The 22,012-nt window shown below is 38.6% G+C and overlaps 1 protein-coding gene across 2 annotated transcripts; it reads left to right on the top strand.

Annotated features, from left to right (window-relative positions):
• The first annotated feature begins 754 nt into the window (after positions 1-754).
• Positions 755-20,181, top strand: FAM71D (family with sequence similarity 71 member D). 2 transcript variants are annotated; one of them, XM_032482922.1, is made up of 6 exons: positions 755-910; positions 3,420-3,619; positions 4,328-4,862; positions 7,423-7,670; positions 13,945-13,973; positions 20,084-20,181. In XM_032482922.1, exons 1-6 carry the CDS (start codon positions 755-757, stop codon positions 20,104-20,106), a joined length of 1,191 nt encoding a protein of 396 aa, XP_032338813.1. In that variant the 3' UTR covers positions 20,107-20,181. The 2 variants fall into 2 exon arrangements, with proteins under 2 accessions (XP_032338813.1, XP_032338812.1); XM_032482921.1 differs by lacking the exon at positions 20,084-20,181 and having other exon boundaries at positions 13,945-14,153.
• Positions 20,182-22,012: the final 1,831 nt, after the last annotated feature.

The raw sequence follows: 22,012 nt of genomic DNA on the forward strand, positions 1-22,012 counted from the left end.
GACTTACTGCTTGCCAGTTAAGGACCCTTCTACCTGGCGTAGAATTTGTGAAAAGGGAAGTGTGATCTTTTGAAGGTTTGAACAGAATTGCACTCTGAGGCCTTGTTCCCTTCTTGGAATTCTGTGATTTCCAGTAGATGGAAGGTGAAAAACCAATGATGTAGAGCCACTGTTGTCTGTTGAAGGGTCCCTGGAGAGAGAGCCAGAGTGAGGGCAGCTGTCAGTGATTAGATAGATATCCATGTTCACTAAGCCTCCGTCACGGGTGAATGGTCAGGAAGAGATGGTCTCAGGTTATATGGTTTTGATACCCTACTTACAAAAAAGGACTTGAGAAACCTGCATGATAGGAAGGATAGTGTATGATTAATTAGGAAGATGGAAGATAATGGTTTGGGGGAAGGGGGGCACATGTGGTTAGAGGCCAGCCCTGCACCAAAGGCAATTGTAATCACATGGATCTGATACACAGTCTTCGTAGCCCTTATCATCCAACATCTCTCTTTTTTTTTTTAAACTTGCTTGCTGTTTCCCCAGAGAGTATATCCAGCATGAAGCCAGGCATCTTACCAGTCTTGTTCAGATGGGTCTCCCGTGCCCAGTGCAGTGCCCGGCACATCATAGATGTTGATTAAACGTGTTGAATTAATGACTAAGGGAGGCAACTTAATTATTATATTAAATTTGCTGTTTCTGTTCATTGTATTTCTGTTTGCTCAACTTCCTGCGGTCCTGCGGTTTATACGTAAGCACGATGAATAAGAATAACAGAAAGTCTACTGTGAGGAGGGACGAGCAGGACCTCCGCGTCCCAGACTCCCAGGATGCTGGAGAGCTTCAAAATACGCTGGATGGAGGAGAGTATGCCCCTTTTGTATCACCGCCCCTGTTAGAGAGCAATTTTATCCAAGTAAGTAAGAGTTGAGCCCTGAGTTAAGTTCCAATAACATCAGTAATTAATTTTCTCAAAGACAATGGAAAAGGTTGGAAGAACTGACTTAATGTGGCAAGGGAGTATGTGATACAGTTAAAGGGAGCAGTTTTGGAACTCCAAACAGCCTGAAATAATTACAATCTTAAAGGAAAATTCATTTAAAATTTTCCCAACAAACTCTTACCTAGGAATTCTGTCCCATCTCTACTGTAATTGTCATTCTGTCATAATCCCCCCAAAATTATACAAAGAGATGATCATCATTTTTAGAATATCTTGCCACAGGAAGGCATTCATATAACCCCTTTCTTAGTCTTAGGAGACATTTTAAAGACTAACATCTATGGCATAACTGGAGATTAAAATGCATTTTGTTTCTTAGTTCTGAAGGTAAAATAAAATTGTCAAACTGTGTCAGGGAGAAGTTTCCTTCTCCTAAAAACGTACCTAGATTATGAATGAAACTACACTTCAGTGCATTTGGGAGCAGTTCTAACTTTCCTCTAAACAATCAACATGAAAATATTCAGACAAAGAAATGGGGAAATGAGTTAGGTGGTGTGGTCCATACCCTTAAACGTCATGGAAACGTCATAACCAGGTCTAACACGAAACACACCCATTCAAGCAGCTCCTCAGCTGACTCTACAAAGGGGTGACAGGAACAACAAAGGACACTGCATCTCCCACACACTTGTCCTCTGCACTGACACCTGCGTACTAGGGAGAACTCCCACCTCCAGAACACCATAGGAAGGGGGTGACACCTCAAAGAACACTAACATTTCCATCAGGCCCCAGAAGGCATGTGGTAAGTCATGATTTGATGTACTTCACTTTACCTTCTGTGTGCTCCTTTCCTACAGATAATCTTTTAATTTTATTTTCCACACTTCTTCTGCACCTTTTTCAAATAACCATTTGCAAGCTCTAGCGAACACTGGGGGAGGCAGTCAGCATTCTATAAACCAGACATGGCCCCATGTCATAACTGGGTAAGTTATTCCCTTCAACACACACAACCTCGTGTACTTCTTTGGCAGCAGGTTACCAAGGTTCCTGGCTCAAGTGTAAGCAAAAAAGAACAACAATTATTTCAAGCAGAGCGAAAGAGCCACAGGACATCAGCTCACTCACGGGGAGTCATCAGGGAACCCAGGTCTCTCTTTTTGCTCTGTCATCCTGAAATTAGCTTCCTTCAGGACATCATATGCAAACAGACAGGATAGCTGCCAGCAACGTAAGGGATGTGTTTCATCCTTGCGACACTTTGTGAGGGCTGAGAGCGCCCAGGAGGCCCCCACTAGTGTCCCCTTGGCCAGGCCTGTGCCACTTGCCCCTGCGGGAAGCAATCGCTGGCCAGGGGATGAGACCGCCACGACCAGTTTAGGTGGATCAGAATTTAGCCCCTCACCTGGGGCACCATCCCTGAGGGGTGGATACTGCACAAAACCAGAATTCTGTTCATCAGGAAGAGGGGCATGACTTTGGGTAGGTAATCAACAGTGTGGGCTACAACCTCTTTCTAAATACATTTGCTTTTAAGTATGACCTATTTTTTTGAAGCAGTTAATGTACAGCTGAGAAACCAAGTGTTGCTCCTTTCTGGCTTCCTTCACATCCCTGTCTACTCACTTTCCAGCCCCTCCTCCTCTTCAAGCTAACCAAAATTCTCCTGGCCAAAATTCTTGGACTTTGGGGGTTTGCACATAGTGTTCTTTGACTGGAAATCTCTCCTGTCCACCCAGCCGATTTATGTCCCACATTGTTTGGGTCTCAGCTAGAGAGAGGGGAGACTTTTCTGACCCTATACCCAGGGTTTGCTAGAGCTAGCCAGTTGGTAAGTGTTCAAGAAGTTTGCGAGCCAGTTGTTAAACACAGCCATGATTAAGAATTAATATGTATAAGCTTGCAAATAAATTATATGTAAAACAAAGGCAACAAATACTCAAAACTCATCACTCCTATTATTTTACTACATTTTACTGTTATCTTGAGATTATGGATACGGGAGTTTGGCAAAGGTCCATGAAGACTTCTCTGAGACCCAATTGGCTATATGGACTTAAAATTGTGTATCGTTGTCTGTAAATTGTGTGCTTCTCATCTTATATATTAGCGAAATTTATAATAAACTTACACATATCTTCCAAGAGACAGAAGTAACACATTTACCAGCACACCATTGCCTACATCCCCTTCTAACTCGAATTTTCTGTGATGTGTCTTTTATCACAGCACCCTCCGCTTGTACTCGGTAACACTTCTTACAATAACATTTAGCAACATGCTTATTTAATGTCTGCCTTCCCTGGCGGACCCCACCAGTCAGGGACTGTGTCTGTTCACTGGTACCTCCAAGATTTCTCATAAACAAATGCCTCACAGTTCCCTTCTTCTTTATTTCCCGCACTGCTCGGGTAAGCAAGGTTGTCAGGGCCATGCACTTTATCAGAAAACTCCTCTTTCCTGTTCTCTGCCCTAGGTCAACAGGAGAGGTGAATCCATTTACCTTCATAACCGAGCCAACTGGGTGGCCGTAGGCATCTGCTCTTCCAGTCCCACCCACAAGACCCCCAACGTGATGCTGCTGGCACATCTGACACCCGCTGCACAGAAAGATTCAGAACCCCTGTTTAAAAGTCTCCTGACATCTCCTAATCCAGAGAAACTGGTGCTCACCAGGTGAGTTACACAGGGGAGAGGCCAAAGACCTCTCAGAAAATATGCTTTGCCCCTGAGGAGCTGAGAATAGAAACACAGAGGGCAAGTGCTCCACGGGAGCATCTCCCTTGCACTCCCTGCTGCTGATGAGAGTCACAGCCTCAGAGTCTGAGAGCGTAGTTGATAACAACCAGATGGGCAAACAGTCCGTTCACTTTTCAAAAAGTAAACCTACGTAACAAGAACTGAAGGTTGGTAATAAAATGCCTCTAGAACATGCCCCCTTACCCCACCACCCCCAACCTCCATCAGAATTAGCTCAGCTCTTATCTCAAGCCACCAACTTGTTGAATGACCCAGAGTAAATCACTAACTTCTCTGTCTCAACTTTGCAAGATTAACTAAATGGGATGACTTCTCCGAAATAAAAGTAAATAGTTGATACTCTGTTATTTTAGTTCCTCGGTGTCTTAGGAGTGTGATTCGGGTGAGATGGCCTTCAGGAGCCTGATTACACGTGCTAAAAATCAAAGTTTTGAGCCTCAAAAGCTAAGGACCAGACCATGGTGGCCACAAGAAGGCACTGCCCCATCCCGTGCCTGCCCCTCCCTAGGCATGTCTGGAAGACACACCTGTTGCCTGAGTCACACTCCTAAAACTGCTTTAAAAGGAAAGGCCTGGTGGTAGTTTCCAACCAGGCCTCCAGATGACCTTTGCATTTGCCTGCAGGTTTCTCCCACTGCAGTTTGTGACTCTTTCTGTGCACGATGCTGAGAACATGCGCATCAAAGTAAAGCTGGTGAGTGGCCGAGCCTACTACCTGCAGCTCTGCGCCCCTGCCTGCAAACAGGACACCTTATTTTGTCAGTGGGTGGAACTCATCTCCCTCCTGAATGAGGAGAAAGCCAAAGTTTCCAAAGTGTCAGAAGTCTCCAGCCTGTCGGAAATCACAAACAGCACGGACGTCGCAGGCTCAGTGGACATCGTGGGCATTGCGGCCTTCACAGCCCTGCAGACCCAGCACCTGCACCCAGGCTCAGACCCTGGATGTGCCGCAGAAAGCATCGACTTCTCAGAATTCACAGACATCACCGATGTCACTGACGTCACAGATATTCCAGAAAATGAGGTCACAGAGGCCCCAGATATAAGAATTGTAACCGAAGTCACAGAAGTCACAGACCTCTGTGATGTCACAGTGGGCTCAGGGGTCACGGTGGTGTTTGAAAATGATGACATACTCAGGGCCAAGCGGGAGGAAAAGGTGTGTGGCATGGGGGACTTCCATTCTCTAATAATCAAGAACACGTGTGGTAGCCAGATCCCTCTTCTTGGCTAGCTACCTGACATCCATGACTGCAATGCTATGGCACTCACTCTGAGTAACCTAATTTTAATAATGAGATCTGCTCCCTGAATCCTAGTGTCAAGGAGTTGTAAGATGTCTCCTGAAATAGGCACTGACCATCCTGGCCATCAGACTTAACCCGTATCAGAAAGCTATGGTGGGATGGGAAGAACTTTGGGATCAGAGTCAGAAGCCCTGGGTTGGAATCTTGCCCTGCTGCATATTAGTTTGGCCAAGTCACTGAACCTACAGGAGCCTCAGTTTCCTCATCTTTAAAACGAGGATACTGATATCACATAAGGTCTATTTTAAGGTTTAAATGTATAGAAAAGTATTAAGTACACTGAAGGACAGGGTGAAATTTCAATAAGTACAAGTGAGGGTGGAGATAGGAAAATGAAATACCAAAAGAAGTGAGCAGCTTTAGAAAGGGCCAGAAAGTGGAAAAACCCAGAACCACATCCAAGAATAGTTCAGTTTGGCTGGAGCGTAGTATGTGTGGAAAATATTAGCATATAGGATTGGAAAGCTGCTTGCAAACCTTGAATGCCAAAATAAGAAGTGTAGACTCAGTCTTTGGGCAAACCTTAGCCACAAAAGCTCTCTGTGTAAGGGAGTGAAGGAGCTGTGTTTTTAAAAGATTAATCTGATGGCAGGACAGAGTGAGGTAGATCAGTGTGTAGACTGCTGCAGAGAAAACTCCATGGGGCCCACGACAGAAAAATGGCAGAAGGCAAAGATGACCATTTCATAGAAGAAGAAACCACTAACTGATAAACTTAGTGGAAAAGTTTAACCTCACTAGTAATCATAGCAATGCAAAGTTAGAAAAAATTTCACCTATAAAACTGTCCATTGAAAGAGTAAAAACAGTATTAGTGACAGTGTGGTCACCTTGGAATTCTTATAAATCCACGGGAGAGTGAGAATTGGAACAAACTTTCTGGGAATTATTGTGAGTCAAGAACCTAGAAATGTTGACACCCTTTGACTCAGTGATTCCACTTTTCGGAATCTTTCTTAAGGAATTAATCATCCGTCGGAATGAGGCTTTAGTTGCAAGGATGTTAATCATGCCACATCTATACTATGTTTATAAAAATGAAATAATGAAAATGTGAAGCCAGCTAAGCATCCACCACAGGAGAATGGCTAAATGAATTCAGATCAGAAGGGCAGGTTCATGTTTATCTCGCTCAGAAGCGACTGTACTGACTGGCAAGATCATAGGCACTCTGTAAAAATTTGTTCAACAAATGACCAGTCTGTAGCTATTAAAGCTGTTGAAGAACCTCCCTTGGAAAAAATGTTTATGATATCAAGCTGAGTGAAAAATGAAGAATTTGATCCTTATTACTTACAAATGCACTTATACAGACAGACAACAGGAAAGGAAAAAGTCATTGTTAACAGTATTTTATTTCTAGATTGTAGGCTTATGAGCCATTCATATTTCTTTACATATTTCTGAGTTTCCTACAATAAAAATAATTTTTAATTAGGAAAAAATTCAAGGAGCTTTACACAAGTTTTAATGACATGAGGAAAATTATTATAAAGTCGTTAAGTGAAAAATGTGGGATGCAGAACTGCAATGTGATCACAAAGCAGCCACATTCAAAAGAAATAAGTGGACAAAGAAGACCAGAATGAAATGTGCCATAGTAGTTATTTCTGGTCCGTGGCATCAAGCGAGCAATAATTCTCTCCCTTTCACTTTACGCCATTTACGATTTTCTAAATATTCTATGATAAATATATATTACTTTCATTGTCAGAAAAAAAGTTTTATCTTTAAAGAAGATTGTTGCATTATTTTCAAGGAAAGGTAGCAGAGGTGATGGACTAGGTAGGGGCAAAGGGAGGAAGTCGGTGCAGACATGAGGGTGACAGGAGACACTGGAGAGGCAGTCTTTAAGACCAGCTGACCTGTTGCTCTGAGGCCCAAGAGTTAGAGGAAGGCAGGGAGCAGCCGGGAGAGGTGATGCATTGACAGAAACCAGGATATTAGGAGAACAGGAGAGATTTTAGGATGTTTTCAGGTATAGGTTCCAAGTCTTTTGGAAAATAAAGTCTTCAGTATTATTGTGAACCTCCAATTCCTGTCACCTGTTAGATGCTCTTAAGAGCAACCTCAGATTGGGGAGTAGGCAGCCAGGCATGTCTAGAAAACCTTCCTTTCCCTGCCAGCGCAGGAAGAGGCAGTGCTGTAATCAAGTGCTCATTTTCTGATGTGAGGTGACATGGGTGTATCTGACCATGCGAGCTGTTGAACATGCTGGGTCAGGCCAGCCTCCAAAGCCCCCCTGGCCTCTTCTCAGGGGCCTCGCAACACTCAGCCCCATCCCCTGCTCATTGCGCCTGAGCACTCCAGGGCTGCCAGTAAATATGAATGAATGATTACTGCTTCAGAAATAACCTGGTTCTGTAGGATGCGCTTCTGTTATTGATTTGCTGCTGCTTGTTATTTTCAAAGGAAAAAATGGAAAACCTTCTGAAGCCTGGGTGTCTACGAGATACAAGAAGTAAGAGTGAGTTTAGAGAATACTCAAAACATGTTACCATCTCAAACCTAACGCTGACTTTAGAAGGTGATAGATCTTTTCAAGCTACCTTGACTCCAGAAGAAAGTGAGACAAATAAACCCAAAGAGCTGAGTGATAAACTCTCTGAAATAAGGACAACAGACTCTAAAAACACGGCTCTCAAGGCTGAAGAATCCAGGTATGTGAGGCCAGGATTTGATAAGTGATGCTAAGATGTAACGTATATCAATAAGTACATGACTTAAATCCCTGCAACTCAGGGATTTGTTGCTAAAGATTCTCAGACATACAATGTAATTAAATGACGACATAGTCAACTCAATTGTCCACGTGTAGTTCAACCTTGTCTAATTTTTATTTTCATGCCAACTTCTCACACCATTCAGTTGGCATTCTGGGCTATCTGCCAGGTGTCGATGGCGTGTGCTAAAGGAAACAGAATAGAACCACAGTGTCCACATTTTGGAGTTAAGGGCATTGATCTCTAGAGTGATTGTGGGTACTTTTATCTTTACCCTTCTCTGGATTTTCTTCTCTATATATCCCTTACACTTTTCTACACTTTCAATGAATAACTTAATCTGAAAAACTATTTTTTATGATTTTAATACTCAATTGCAAGATGAACGTAAGAGAGCACCGTGGTATTATAAAGATAAAAGTTAATCTGATCATTCCAGAGTGACAGCTAACAAGAAAGCAGAAAAATTGTTGTATTCTGTAAATGCTGTATGAACAAGAATGAAAACAAGGAATGTAAGGAATTATCTCTAAGTTATTTTTAAATATAAAAAAGGAACAGGGGAAAACAGGGAAATAAACCTACGAAAAGAAATAAACTAGAAAAATTTTAAACAATTGGACGTGCTAAACAATGTTTGGTTGACTCTTCAAAAATGAAAAAACAGGCAAACCATTGTACACCTTTTTTTTTAAGGATAAAATTGAAAACTTAAAAGATGTTACATCAACTAGTAGGAAGAATAGTGAAGTATTACTGAGAAAGATTACATAGAACTTTGCTTTAATAACTTGGAAATCCTAAGTTAAATAAATGACTTTAACAAAAATGCAGAGGCAGAACTGGCAGAATCAGAACTTGAAAACAGAAAACTTATCAAAGAGCTCCCTTAAAAAAAAGGACACAGTTGTGACTTACTGGACAGTTTTTCAGATACTACAAGAATGGTCTCTTAGATGTTTATAGTGTTTTTTTTTTTAAATATAGAAAAATTATGTTTTGTTTTCTTAATTTTAATGAAGCAAATAATTTGGATTATAAAGCTGACAAAGACAACACAAGAAAGAAAATTCTAGATTAATCCTACTTGTGGCAATAAATGCTAGCTTCATAAAATCTTAGCAAACAAAATGTAGCCAGCTTCATATAAAATTGAGGAAACTGTTGACATAAATCATTAACTATGGTAAAGTACAATATCATACTTCAAATACATTTAAGAGATTTTGACGTTTGTATAAAGATCCACATAATATAGAAGAGTTTTCCTTTAGCTCAATAAAGAATATTTACCCCAAACAAGAGCCAACGTTATTTTTAATGAAGAATTTCTAGAACTGTTCCACTTAAAACTTAGAACAAATTAAGGATGTCCCCACTAACATTTCTATGTAACAGAATTTCAGAAGTTCTAGCAACTGCAATAGGACAAAGAAATATGAAGAATAAATATGAGATTTTAAAGGGATTTGTAAATGGAAATTCATGTTTAGAAAATTTGAGGATCATCAAAAATATTAGTCTGTAAACAAGTTTAGGAAAGTCACAGATTATAGGATAAACTCACAAAAAAATAATTTTTTCATGAAATGCATTGAAAAAATAAAAGATATTTTTCAAAAGTAACAATAAAAATAAAATATTTAGTCCGAGTGATGAGATCTACATACATGAAATTATAAAACATTTCTGGAAGAAACAAAAGAACTTGAATAATGAAAAATAGGCTCTCTTTCGGGCTGATAGATTTAAGACAGCAAAGATGACGAAGTCTCCTAAATTGATCTATAGGTTTAATACAATACCAATTATCGCAGGATATCTCATAGAAATTGTAAAAGTATAAAATATGGAGAAGATAGGAGTAACAATCTCAAGGAAATTACTGGGGACAGAAAAATGTCTGGACGGACTTGGTCCTATATAAATCTTAATCCGTGTTAAATTACATGGCCATCAGAAACACTCATGCAAAGTTTAGAATACAGAAATATAGAAAAATAGATTCAAACTGATAAGAGTTCAAAAGAAGCATGAAAAAAGCAAAATTCTAGAAAATGTTAATCAAAGATTAACACTGTACCACAAAAAGTTTTCAGGTGGGAAAAGAATATTTTCAAACTAAAACTAAAATAAGAGGGAATGGTAGCATTGCCTCAGTTGCAGGGGAAAGATGATTTCTTGTCCACTAAAGCATCAGAAGAAATTTTCAATGTCAAAGTTTGATCCATTTATTCAATAGCATTTACTAAGCACCTTCTATGTGCTAGGGATGGGGCATAGAGCAGTGAAAATAAGTCATGGAGTGTTTCATTCTAGTGGAGAGTATAGATAATGAGCAAATAAAGCGTATTATGCCAGCTGGAATGTGCTGTGAGAAAACAAAATAAAGTAACAATGATTTGAGGAGGGGGGAGGGGTATTTTATACATGTGGTCAGAGTCTGCTTCTCTGAGGAAGGGCAGAGATCTGCAGGAAGGGTGGAGCTCTGAGGGAACAGAGTTCCAAGCTGACTGACTACATAAGAATTATAAATGGGACATATTAGGTGTTCAGTAAATAATCATTATTGTCATTATTAATTTACTTCCAATAGTGTAGATAAAACAAATTTGGCTGTTCTGCCAAACAAAAAAACCAAACCAAAACAAAACCATCTTAATTGACTGAGGGTTAAGGACTCAAAACTGGCTTTCTTTTTAATCTTCTTTCCTAGCTAAGCGGGGGTCAAGGGAAGCAAAGGAATATGGGGTGATCCTTAGGGAATTCACAAACTTGGAAGTCAGAATACTGTTTGCTTTTAGCTCCTGAGCAGCCACATTTCTTGCAATTCTAGAGCCTCTAGATCCAAGTGCCAATACATTCAGGGTGTTGGTGGATCTTGACTATGATTTCGATACTTCTGGTTGTCTGCTCCAGCAAAGCATCGTGTAATATCTAGTGGTTCTTAATGTGTGGCTGGTTGGCAGCATCACCTGGGAGCTTAATGATGTAAATTCTCAAGCCCACTCCTCCCTGCTGAATCATAAATGCTGGGATGGGCTCAGTATTTTGTGTTGTAATTAACCTCCAAGTGGTTCTAATCTACAATCAGGGTTGAGAGCTGTTGCCTTATGAGAAGCCAGTCTTAGGTACAAAGTAGGGCTGAGCACGGATTCCTCTCTCATGAGGGTTTCTCCTGGGGCCCCAGAGCCAAAATAAAGATTCCCCTTTATAGCCATAGGAAGAACTGTCAGCTCAAACTTCAAGGGAGCCTTCTTCAGGAATTTTTCCTATATGACCAGGATCTCTGAAACTTGGATTCAAAAAAGAAAAAAAAAATTTTTAATGTGTTAATGTTCAAGAAATTTCCCTGCTTCAGATTGAGGGAGGAGAAGTAGCTGAAATAGGGAAATTTCCCCCAGAAAACTGAGATATTATTTCTTGATGGTAAACACTGAGTTCTTTCAGTGTTACTAAACAATGACCAGGAGGACTACTGGAAATCTTATGTGTTAGAGGAGAAAGAAGGAAGAGAGATTTTAAAAAGCAACCATCAGTCAGAAGTAGTGAAAGACAGGAATGTAACAGGTGAAGGTATAGAAGCAGGTGCCACTCAGCAGAAAATGTTCCTCTCATTATGCATGAGTATGACTTTCATAGAAAAGCATAAGAATTCTAAAAAACTAGATGAGATAAAAATGAATCCCTCCAATCTAGCAATTTTTACTAAATAATAATTGATCATGAATGGTCATTCTGACATCTTCCTTCTGCTTTATTTCATTCATTATGTCTCAGGTTCTATGTCCTGCCCTAGTCTAAGGCTTTAGAAGCACACAATTCAAAATCTAGCAAGGTTAATTGTTTAAATCATGTCAACTTCTTTCCCTGCCCTTTTGCACATAGTAGATGCCCTGAAGCGTTGGATTAGCTTTTATGCCTTTAAAAAAATTTTTTAAAATAATTAATAAACTTTACTGTATTAAGTACAGTTTTAGATTTACAGAATACTTGAGCAGATAGTATGCAGAGCCCCATACAACCACCCCACTGCCACCTCCTCACTGTCCCCCAACCTCCAATTTCCCCTATTATTAACACTTTGCATTAGTGTGGTACATTTGTTGCAATTAAACAATATTGATACATTATTATTAACTATAGTCCCTAGTTTAAGTTTCACTGTGTTGTGCAATTCTGGGGGTTTTGACACATGCATACTGACAAGTATCCACCATTACATACAGAAGAGTCTCACTACCCTAAAAACCCTCTGAGCGTTAAATTAGCTAACAGCTTTTAAAAATTGTAAGGATAACTTAAATTTTTAGGATGAAAAATGATCTGCAGATGCAATGTTTTGTTAGTCTAATTATTATGATTGCTATTAGAAATGATGAGAAGAGGAATGCCCATATAAATAGAAGACATCAGAATTTCACAGATAAAAATGATCTTGAAGGTTAGCAAATCCCAAACTTTTCAAGGTCCTGCCCTTTAGTCTCTCAGCTTCCTGTGTCATTTATCTGCTGACTCTACTGGGGAGAAGGAAAGATACAGATTTAAAAAAAAAAAACAATGTAAAAAATAAATTTTGGTTCTAAGTAATCCCCTTAAGTCCAAGCAGAGATTATTTTTTATTGCCTATTTACATCAGGAACATAATTACTAGCTACAGCCTAATTTGAGAATGTTCATTATAATGAAAGATGTAATAATATGTAAGAAAAGAATGGAATTCAGTGATATTTTATTCCTGGGACATTTGTAGGATTAAGTCAGGACACTGTGAGAGTGATAAATAAATTCTGGTATGTATTTTTCTTCTCCAAGACTACAGATTTCAGTGACACTTCCTAATTGCATATTTTGGAAAAATGAAAAAAAATTAAACAATAACCTTGTTGAATATTTTGCCCTTAGATTCATTGGTATTTAAAATGTAGATTGAGCAATTTAAATCTAGATGAGTGGAAGACCATGGAGACCTCTATAATGTCATTAGGTCCTCTAGAAGTGAAGGATTTATTTTATAAAGCATTTATATTCCTCCTCGTACCTTAACAATAGTGCTACTGTGATTCTTCCCTTTACTTTAAAGAGGATCATGACAGGCTTTATTTTAATTTGCACCTACTTTTAAAAATACACTTACTTGATATTTCTCAGTTTCTTGAAAACTTTTATTATTAAGCTCAACCTTATCTAAATCACCAGACATATCTCGTAAAGGCTACGTGAGTACTTATCTGCAAACACCTCAGAAAATTACTAATTTAACATTTACTTTGGAAAGATCCATTGTAAACCTTAAACTGTATAGATTTACCAGACCCCTTAAAATGGATCAGAATTATGTCCTTATCTGGGAAGATATTACCTAAGGGTAATTATTCTTCCCAAACGCTTTTACTCAAACAGCGATACTTCCAAAATAGTTATTGAAAATGTAGCCAAGATTAAAGATTTAGTGAAAATTAAGTAACGTAAATTTATATTTTAGCATACCAATGAGGTTAAGAAAATAAGCATTTTAATTATTATTAATTTTTTAAAACCAGGAATACAGAAAACAAACTTCTTTATCCAAAGGCATTTCTGACAGTGAAATAGTCTGAAAAATTGATAGCCTGTCTCCTATTTTATCCACTAAACCATAAGAAATGTAGTCACCTGGGCAGATATTTGGGTATGTTATTCACCTGCAAGATTCCACGGCTCTGTTGCATCAGGACCACAGAGATAGCGGAGATGGGTGGCTTCTCACCCGAGGCACCCATCCATTTCCAGAATGTACCCTACACCTCTGTGCGAGCCTGTATCCCCAACACAGCTGCCTGTGTTTATGCAAGCCCCTGAGCAGCAGCAGTTAGCGTCTTTCAGTCTCAACCTCGACTGAGTTTTCAGGGGCAGGAAAGGCAGCAGGACAGGGATGCCCACAGCCTCACCCAGTGAGAAGTGACAGTTACAATAAAAATAGATTCTATGTAATTACATATAACTCAGTTTTATGGCTCTTACATATTAGATATCTTGCATGTTATAAATATCTAGGTAATTTTATTCTAAAATGTATTATAATGAATACTAATCTAGGCTTGCTAATTATGTTTTATTACTTCCTACAAAGTATTTAGAGAATGACCAGTTATCTCATACCTAGTAATTCTTTTCTAAATATTTGTGGTTATACTGGCAAAACTTTGAAATGTGTTGTTTATTTTTACAGGAGCAGGAGAACTGATTCTGACATTTCAGGTATGGAACAAATTCCACTACATTTCTTTGTGAGCCCTGGTATCCAGCAGTCACCTCTGGGACTCTCAAATACTCTGTTCTAGGAATCCAGCTAGATTCAAAGCAATCCAGCTAGAGTGCTGTGATACATTCCCTTTCCTGCCTTTGCTCCGTTCCGAGAGCCCTCCCCTGCAGAAACTTCCTCAAAGCCTCTCCTCATGCTGTCTTTCAAGTGGTAGGCATCACCTTGCTTTGCTGATAGAGTCCGGTTCCCTGGTTCCCTGAATCTAATTCCCTGGGCGTGAACCACTCCCAAGCCAGCTCTGCAGGCAGAACTTGAACATGACAGGGCCTCTTAACTCTGCTGATTTGGAAGGGAAGTGGTCCACAACTCAAGTTCTTGGTAAATCTAGAATCACCTAGCCCCTTTTTCTTCCTGTTTATGTTTTTGGCCTCTGCTTTGCTGTCAGGTGATACCATTTAATGTTTTTTCCAGCAGTTTTTCCTTTACATATTCCCTGTCTCAGGATCGTTAACTTGTAACAAGTGTTTGAAGTGGGGGTTGTCAAATAGGCACCTGCGGAGATCTCTCCCCTTGCTTGCTGCTAACAGCAATTCTAAGTTACTGTCTAACCTCTGGTGGGTGGAACAGTCCTCAGCTCCAGTCATGCACATAAAAGAACATCATGCAAGGAACACAAAAGCACATTTCACTGAACTTAAATGGAGAGGAAAAAATACCAAAAAGACTTGAAGGCATTTTTAGTCACATTTGCATCAGTCCTACAAAACAAAACAAAACAAAAAACAAAAAAACAAAAAACACACACACACAAATAATTGCAAGGGAGGGCAAAATGGGTAAAGGGAATCAACTGCATGATGACAGATGGAAAATAAATTTTTGATGGGGGGGAGCACATTGTAGGATATACAGAAGTAAAATACACATGAAATTTATATAATGTCATAAATCAATTAAAAATTTTAAAAAGCAAATGATTATAGGAAAGGTATTATATAAGTGGGATTTGTCTTTGGGCCTTTCTGCTGGGCTTTAGTGTCCAAAAGTACCAGATGAACTTCACTATAATGTGGTTTTACATATATTCCAATCTATAGTATTGAACCTGAGAACAGCATAGGAAAATACTATGGTAACTTAAAAGAAAAATGCAAAATCTCCTTTGTAGTATATAGACTTTTCATCTACCAATTTCTATCCCAAATTTTATTTCAAAAGAAATCAAATCTGTAAAATTTCCAGAAATATCCAATAGAGGCAAATATTTTCCTTATTCTCTAAAGACAAGGATAAATCTAGCAACGGCCTTAGCAGTAATATATACTTAGTACATTAGCATATAATTAGCACATTCTACGTACATTCTGAAGCATTCCTTATTTAAGCCATGGAAATTTAAAATTAATGTAGGACATTGATACTTTTATCTTTATCCTATATGTGACTGATTCTTTCACCTGTCTTCTGGCCCAAACTCAGTTTTGTTCAACTGAACAAGCATTCAGTGCCTAGCTATTATATATAAGGCACTGTGACAGGCTCTGGGAAAGATTAAAAATAAGTAACAGGACATAGTACCTGGCCTTAAGACATAAGCACAAATAACATAAATTGAATTGTTATAATGCACTTTAAAAGAAAAGTGGAGAACCTAGTTTTAGCTCAAGAGAAAAAAACATGAAAGATCCTATGAGGGAGGCTAGGAAGGGGGAAACAAGAATATCCTGGATATAAGGAACAATGTGGGCAAAATCAAAGGCGTGGGGCAGTGCTGGGCATGATCAAATTAGGAGTACTGAGAAATGCAGCTGGAAAGCCAGGTGGAAGGCGGATTATGGGGGTTGTGGGTCATAGTAAGGAGTCGGATAGTCCTGCTTGGCAAGTAAGGAGGAGCCACTGAAAGCCAAGGAAATGCCAAAATTAGCATTACTCTGACTGCAGTCTCTAAAAGAAGCTGGAAGCAGCTAGAGGCAGAAAGTCATTATGATAGTTCAGGTGAAGGGTGCCAAAGTCTTGACCAGGAAAGAAGCAGTGAGATGAAAATAAGGACATGAATACACAGTCAACAAGCTTTAATGACTAGCTACCTACAAGGATAAGAGAAAAAAACTGAGGATTATAGACTTTGGGAGGCAATAAGACTACAAGGTAGTGAGGCCATGAAACAAGCTAGGAAAAGGAATTGGAGAAACTCCAGAAGGAAAAGATGAAGAAATCAGCTATTAAACACTGAACTTAGAATCAAAAGCCCCAGGTTTGAGTTCTAACTGCACTTCCTCTGTTCCATGAATGTATCATTTCATCTCTCCGAGCCTTGGTTTCCTCAACTACAAATGTGTGTGCATGTGGGTGGAGGACTGAGGAGGGCATGACTAGCTGTCTCAAGGCCCCTTCTGCTGTTAGGATTTTATTAGCTCATATGTTTGTGGTCCTTGCGGCCCACCTTTGTAAATTTAGCAGGCAGCTTGAAATGGGGCTCTGGAAATGAGGAGCTAAGAAAGATGGAGCAAACGTGCAGCAAAATTTCACTCTAGCTTGTTAAATCGCAAGGACGGTACAATATACAAATTTGGCATGCAGTTTTCACAAAGTATTAATTATTTTCCCTGTTTGTTTTCTTTCATGTACTTTCTCATTCTTCCCACTTTCCTCTCCTGTATCCTCCCACTTTTCCTTACTTAGGATTGTACAGTTTTTCAGTTTTCCCTTTGATTAGCATTTCTTTCCCCCTTGTCACACTCTTTTGAATCACTTCTGTTTTTCCTTTCACACTCTTTTACTCACACTTAACACTCTTCATCTGAAGGAAACCAAAGATTAGTAGATTCTTAATCCCTTGTCCCATTGAATTTAGACTGAATGTAGACTGAAAATGAGTTTGTAGATGTGATTTCTATTCTAGGCAGAAGCCAGAATAATAACTGCTTCCCACAGCAGTAAAACAACTCCCTGTTTCTGTTAAACCCATCAGATTCATATTCACCCAACTCCTGGGCAAGGCTAGTTTCAGACCGTGGTCTCTAATTCATCTTGCCAACCTCTCAGCAATTTGAAAGAATTACACTTTTTCTCCTTTCTGAGTAAGGTTGTAGGTTAAGTGGACCTTCAGATGTACTTGTTTTTATGAAAAGGCTACAAGGCAGGGGCCCAGGTTAAATCCATCTCTCCAGATCTAGGTTCATCTCTCTCCTTTCCTGATTTTCAATTTCTTACCTCTCTAGGCTTTATTCTCCTTAACTTTGCTGATTTCTTTACAGTGAACCCAAACAATAGGCTTACCTATGATCTCATGGTACTTTTCCAAGATGGAAAGAAATGAGACAAAGGTAGAGATTCAAGAAAAGAAGAAAGGGAGAAATCACTTATGATATACTGGGGTTGTCCTGCCGTCCCCCCACCCATCTTTCTTTTCCACTTTCCTCTTAACTGTTGCAAATCAAACCCTTGGAATCCTAAGCAGCCAGGTTCATTCTCTGTTTATGAAACTAGAGCTAAAAAGAGAAAGGTTGGGAGAACCCTAAAAGGGAAATTGTGAAATTTAACAATGGGCTCCATTGGAAAGAATAGGACATTTTTGATGAGGAATTTAGAACATTTGAATGAATGAATTTGAGACCCCAATTAAGTTCTCTCTCCTTCTGAAACTTTTTCCCTCTCCTGTTTTTGGATTTTTTTCTTCCTTCCTCACTTCCTCTCTCTCTAATGATCTCTCTTCCACTTTCTCCTCCTATTTTCTGGCTCTTTCGTCTCATGTCAAATCCTCCTCTAATTTCCTCAATCTTGTGCCTCATCTGTCCCCCCTTTCTCAGGGGAATGGATGTGAGGAAAGGAAAGTAAAACAGAAAAAGAAAAGGCCAGTGGAAAAAACATATAAGACAACCTAAAGGTAATTTTTTTTACAATTGTAAGTCTCTATAAATATTAAGGGCAGCATGACACTTTCACAAAAAGTTGTCAATAAACTGAATCTTTAGCATGGAATCTTACTACTTCTATTGTAGTAACAATAGAGGTAGAATGGAATATTGAGGGTTTTATTGTGGTTTCTGCTCTAGAATCCACCAGGGGTCAAAAAGTAACATCAGCTCAGAGAGAAGAGGGAGCTTCAGGTGAGGCACTGGAAGAGAATTACTTGCTGCTGCTTTTATGATGATTCCTTTCATTCTCATTCCTACCCTTCCTCTTTGCTCCCTCATCATCGTCTTTCCCAACTGTTTTCTCAGATTAGCCAACACAACCAAGGCCTCATACTTTCATACCAAAATTACACAAATACTTATGGAGTCCCTACAGGGCTGACATGTACTATTGTGCAGATTGTATCCGGCACAGAGCTGGGGGCCCCAGTCACATGGCAGTCTCTGTGCAGTGAATAACTGGCCCAGCTGTGCACGGTGGCCAACTGTATTCCAAATTTCCTTGAGACACCAGCTTCGCAGTGAGTTACTTGTAAATGAAACTTCTCTCTGTTGCCTCTCCCCATATAGCTAATGCTCTGTGTGTGTGTGTGTGTGTGAGAGAGAGAGAGAGAGAGAGAGTGAGAGAGTGAGAGAGAGAGAGAGAGGCGGTGTGCATGAAGGCTGAATTCACACAACTGAAGGGAAGGTTGGTGAAGCAGGGGTGGCTTCAGCAGGAACAACATACCCATCTTATCAGTGCTCTGATGATGGAATTGGGGCACCCACCCTTTTCCCACCCTTCTGCCACCCTTCTGTCCTCTGTCACTCTGCCACCAAATTCAGTTTAGCATTTGAATACTTAGTTTATTAACAGGGCCCCACCCAGATGCACACCATGGGCCAGAGGTAATGCACCAGAGGAAAACATGTGGCCAAAAAATAACAAATGTTCACAAAAATCCCCTGACCTCCGCATACACTCCTTAGTCTGTTCCTGTTCTTTTGTCACTTCTTTTCCCCCTTAAGTGTGCTCTTAATATTGTTCTATGGTGATGTGAAGAGTGAAGGGGTAGCACTCAGGTTGACAGGCTGATTCCAGTGTCTACCTAGGGAGAGTCCCAAGCCCTGCCATTTCTCAGTATATTAGAGAATTTAGAAAGAGAAATTTCTTTAAAGCTAACCCAATATTCTACAGTGATTTCATCCTTTGATTGATATATTCTATAAAAATGAAATTTCAAATATTGGGGTCTCATTAAGAGACATCTACAAATGCAAAGAAGGGCAAAAATGATGATATACATACCAGATTTAAATCTTGACTTCTGAAATTTAAAAAACGTGGCCCCCAAGTATTTAAATTGTGAATCACTGATATATGGAAAAAGATAGATGATTTTTTTAATATGGTGAAAAAAGTTTCTTACAACTGAAATACTGTGAAAGTTACTTGGCCCCTCATTTGCAATGAATATATACTGAATATGTAAATCTCACATATATATGATGCATTTTATGACTCAGCTTAGCACAGATCAAGAATTTGCAAATAATTCAATGATACATCTCTAAGTAAAGAATAAAAACCCATCATCTTAATTTTGACATCTTGATTTTTAGATTATTATGTGGTAGAAATAGCTTTTAAATTAAAAAACAGCTTTTATATATAAAACAGAAACAGACTCACAGACATAGAATACAGACTTGTGGTCACCAAAGGTGAGGGGGGTAGGAAGGGGTAAACTGGGAGTTTGAGATTTGCAGATACTGACTGGTATATATAAAATAGATAAACAAGTTTATACTGTATAGCACAGGGAAATATATTCAATATCTTGTAGTAGGTTAAGGTGAAAAAGAATACAAAAATGAGTATATGTATATTCATGTATGATGGAAGAATTGTGCTGTACACCAGAAATTGACACAACATTGTAAAAAAAAGTTTTTAAGAAATTAAGAGGTTCCTTCAACATTGCATCAACTTCTAGATTTAAAAAAAATGAGGTCTGACCTGTCCAGAGGATCTTTATTGTTATATTAAGAAGATAAGCTGTACTATAAATGTAATTGTATTTATTTCAATACTTATTCTACTCATATTTAACTTTCTTAAGTGTATTAATACAGTAATAACTTTAAAAGATTCTGCATTTCAGACTTTTGAATTAATTCAACTGACTCCATCTTTTTTTCTTTGCCAGATAAATGCAAACTACTAAACTGAAAAACAAGCACAGCTCAAGAAATAACAAAGGAAGGGAAAACAAAGCAGTGCCTTCCATGTGGCAGAAATAAAGGCTACTACTAATCATTAAGCATTTAATCCATGTCAATCTAATTTCTTAAATATTAATTATTGTAATTGTGGATTTTGATTTTAAAGGAAGTAGAGAACTATACAAAACTAAGATTTTCAATTCATAAACTTAATTTTTACTACAGGACTTCTTTTCTTTAGGGTTGCTGGATAGATTTGTTACTCTCTTTGATTCTACTTTTCTCATTTGGACATTAGCCCAACACTGTGTTGTTTCTAACATTGGGCACTCTGGGGTCCTTAAAGGTGAGACCATGTTCTTTCCATCTTCGTGTTCCAGCTGAGCACCTGGCCTGAGAGACGTATTTACAGAATTAATGAATGCCATTTTCAAACAGGTTTTTAAAATTCCCTATAAATTTAAAAGTAAAAAAGTAAGGACAGACAGTTCCCATCCAAAGACTTGTTTGGCTTTTTAAAAGCCACCACTTACTCATTTTCAAAAAGCTGCCAGTCATTCTGCAATGTGCTTTCATACATTCTCAACCTGCACAGTAATCTGAGGGGTATTATTAATTTCCTGTTTTACAGACAGATGGTGAAAGTGAAGCTTAAAGAGATTTTTACTTGTTCAAAAATCATACAAATTTCACACAATCAGTACTGGTATTTCTACTGTGACCTGAGTTGCAATAAGGGGTATGTCTCACCTCTGTCTTCCCCTTCCTGTCCCACAGACAACTCTAGAACGATTTGGTCCAAACTGATAACAACTGTGTATATGTGGCTCTGCTGAGCACTTGAAATGTGGCTCTTGCAACTGAGAAACTGAATTTTAAATTTCTTTTAATTAAACTTAAGAAACTGAAGCAGTGTAGAATTTTTCTTCATTAAATGTAACTATTGTTTTGGTAAGGCTACATGTTTCCATTTTAGCTGTTGAAACTTTAGCATCTGAGTTGAGATATACCGTAAGTGTAAAATACACATCAGATTTTAATGTCTTAGTATGAAAAAAAGAATGTAAAATATCTTAATAGGTATTATATTGATTATGTGTTTAAATTATAATATTTTAGATGGATCAAAATTTTATAAATTAATTTCATCTGTTTTTTACTTTTTAAATTGGCTACTAAATAGTATGTCACAAAATTACATATGTGGCTCACACTATATTTCTATTAGACAGTGATGCTCCAGAGAAGAATCTTCTACTCATTCCCCTTGGCCAATAGCCCAGGGAATTCTTCTTCCTGCTTTCCTTGCTGTTCCAAAGATGAAAGGGATTTCTTTCCCACTCCTGTAATCAGGACTGAAATAAGAGATTTCCATGCAACCAAGATGAGATTACCATCTGGGACATTTTTAAGTTATGAATATATATAAACCAACAGTTTCTAATTTGGAGATGGCTATCTCATTATAAGAAATGCTTCCTTGAGAGAGATTATCTGGAATAAATTGATTCTGTAGAGAAGAAAATCACAACTAGGACTGATTACTGTTACCTAGTAACAAAAGGTAGTACCAGACCTTACCAAGTGTAGGTGACTATGTGGAACCACTAGATCTTTCATACATTATGACCCTTTGCTACCACTTTGGAAAACAGGACAGACATGCCTTACAAAGTTAAGCCATTCTTATCATATGACCAAACAATCCTACTCTAGTATTTACTCAAGAAAAATAAATCATGTTCACAACAAGACATATACTCAAAACAAGACTTGTACATAAATGGTCATAGGAGTTTTATTCATAATAACCAAAATCTAGAAACAACCCAAATACCCACAAACAGATAAATGTTTCAACAAATTGTGGTACATTAATACAGTGATACTACTTAACAACAACAACAAAAACC

This window comes from Camelus ferus, chromosome 6, assembly GCF_009834535.1.
Source record: "Camelus ferus isolate YT-003-E chromosome 6, BCGSAC_Cfer_1.0, whole genome shotgun sequence".
Taxonomy (NCBI): Eukaryota; Metazoa; Chordata; class Mammalia; order Artiodactyla; family Camelidae; genus Camelus; species Camelus ferus.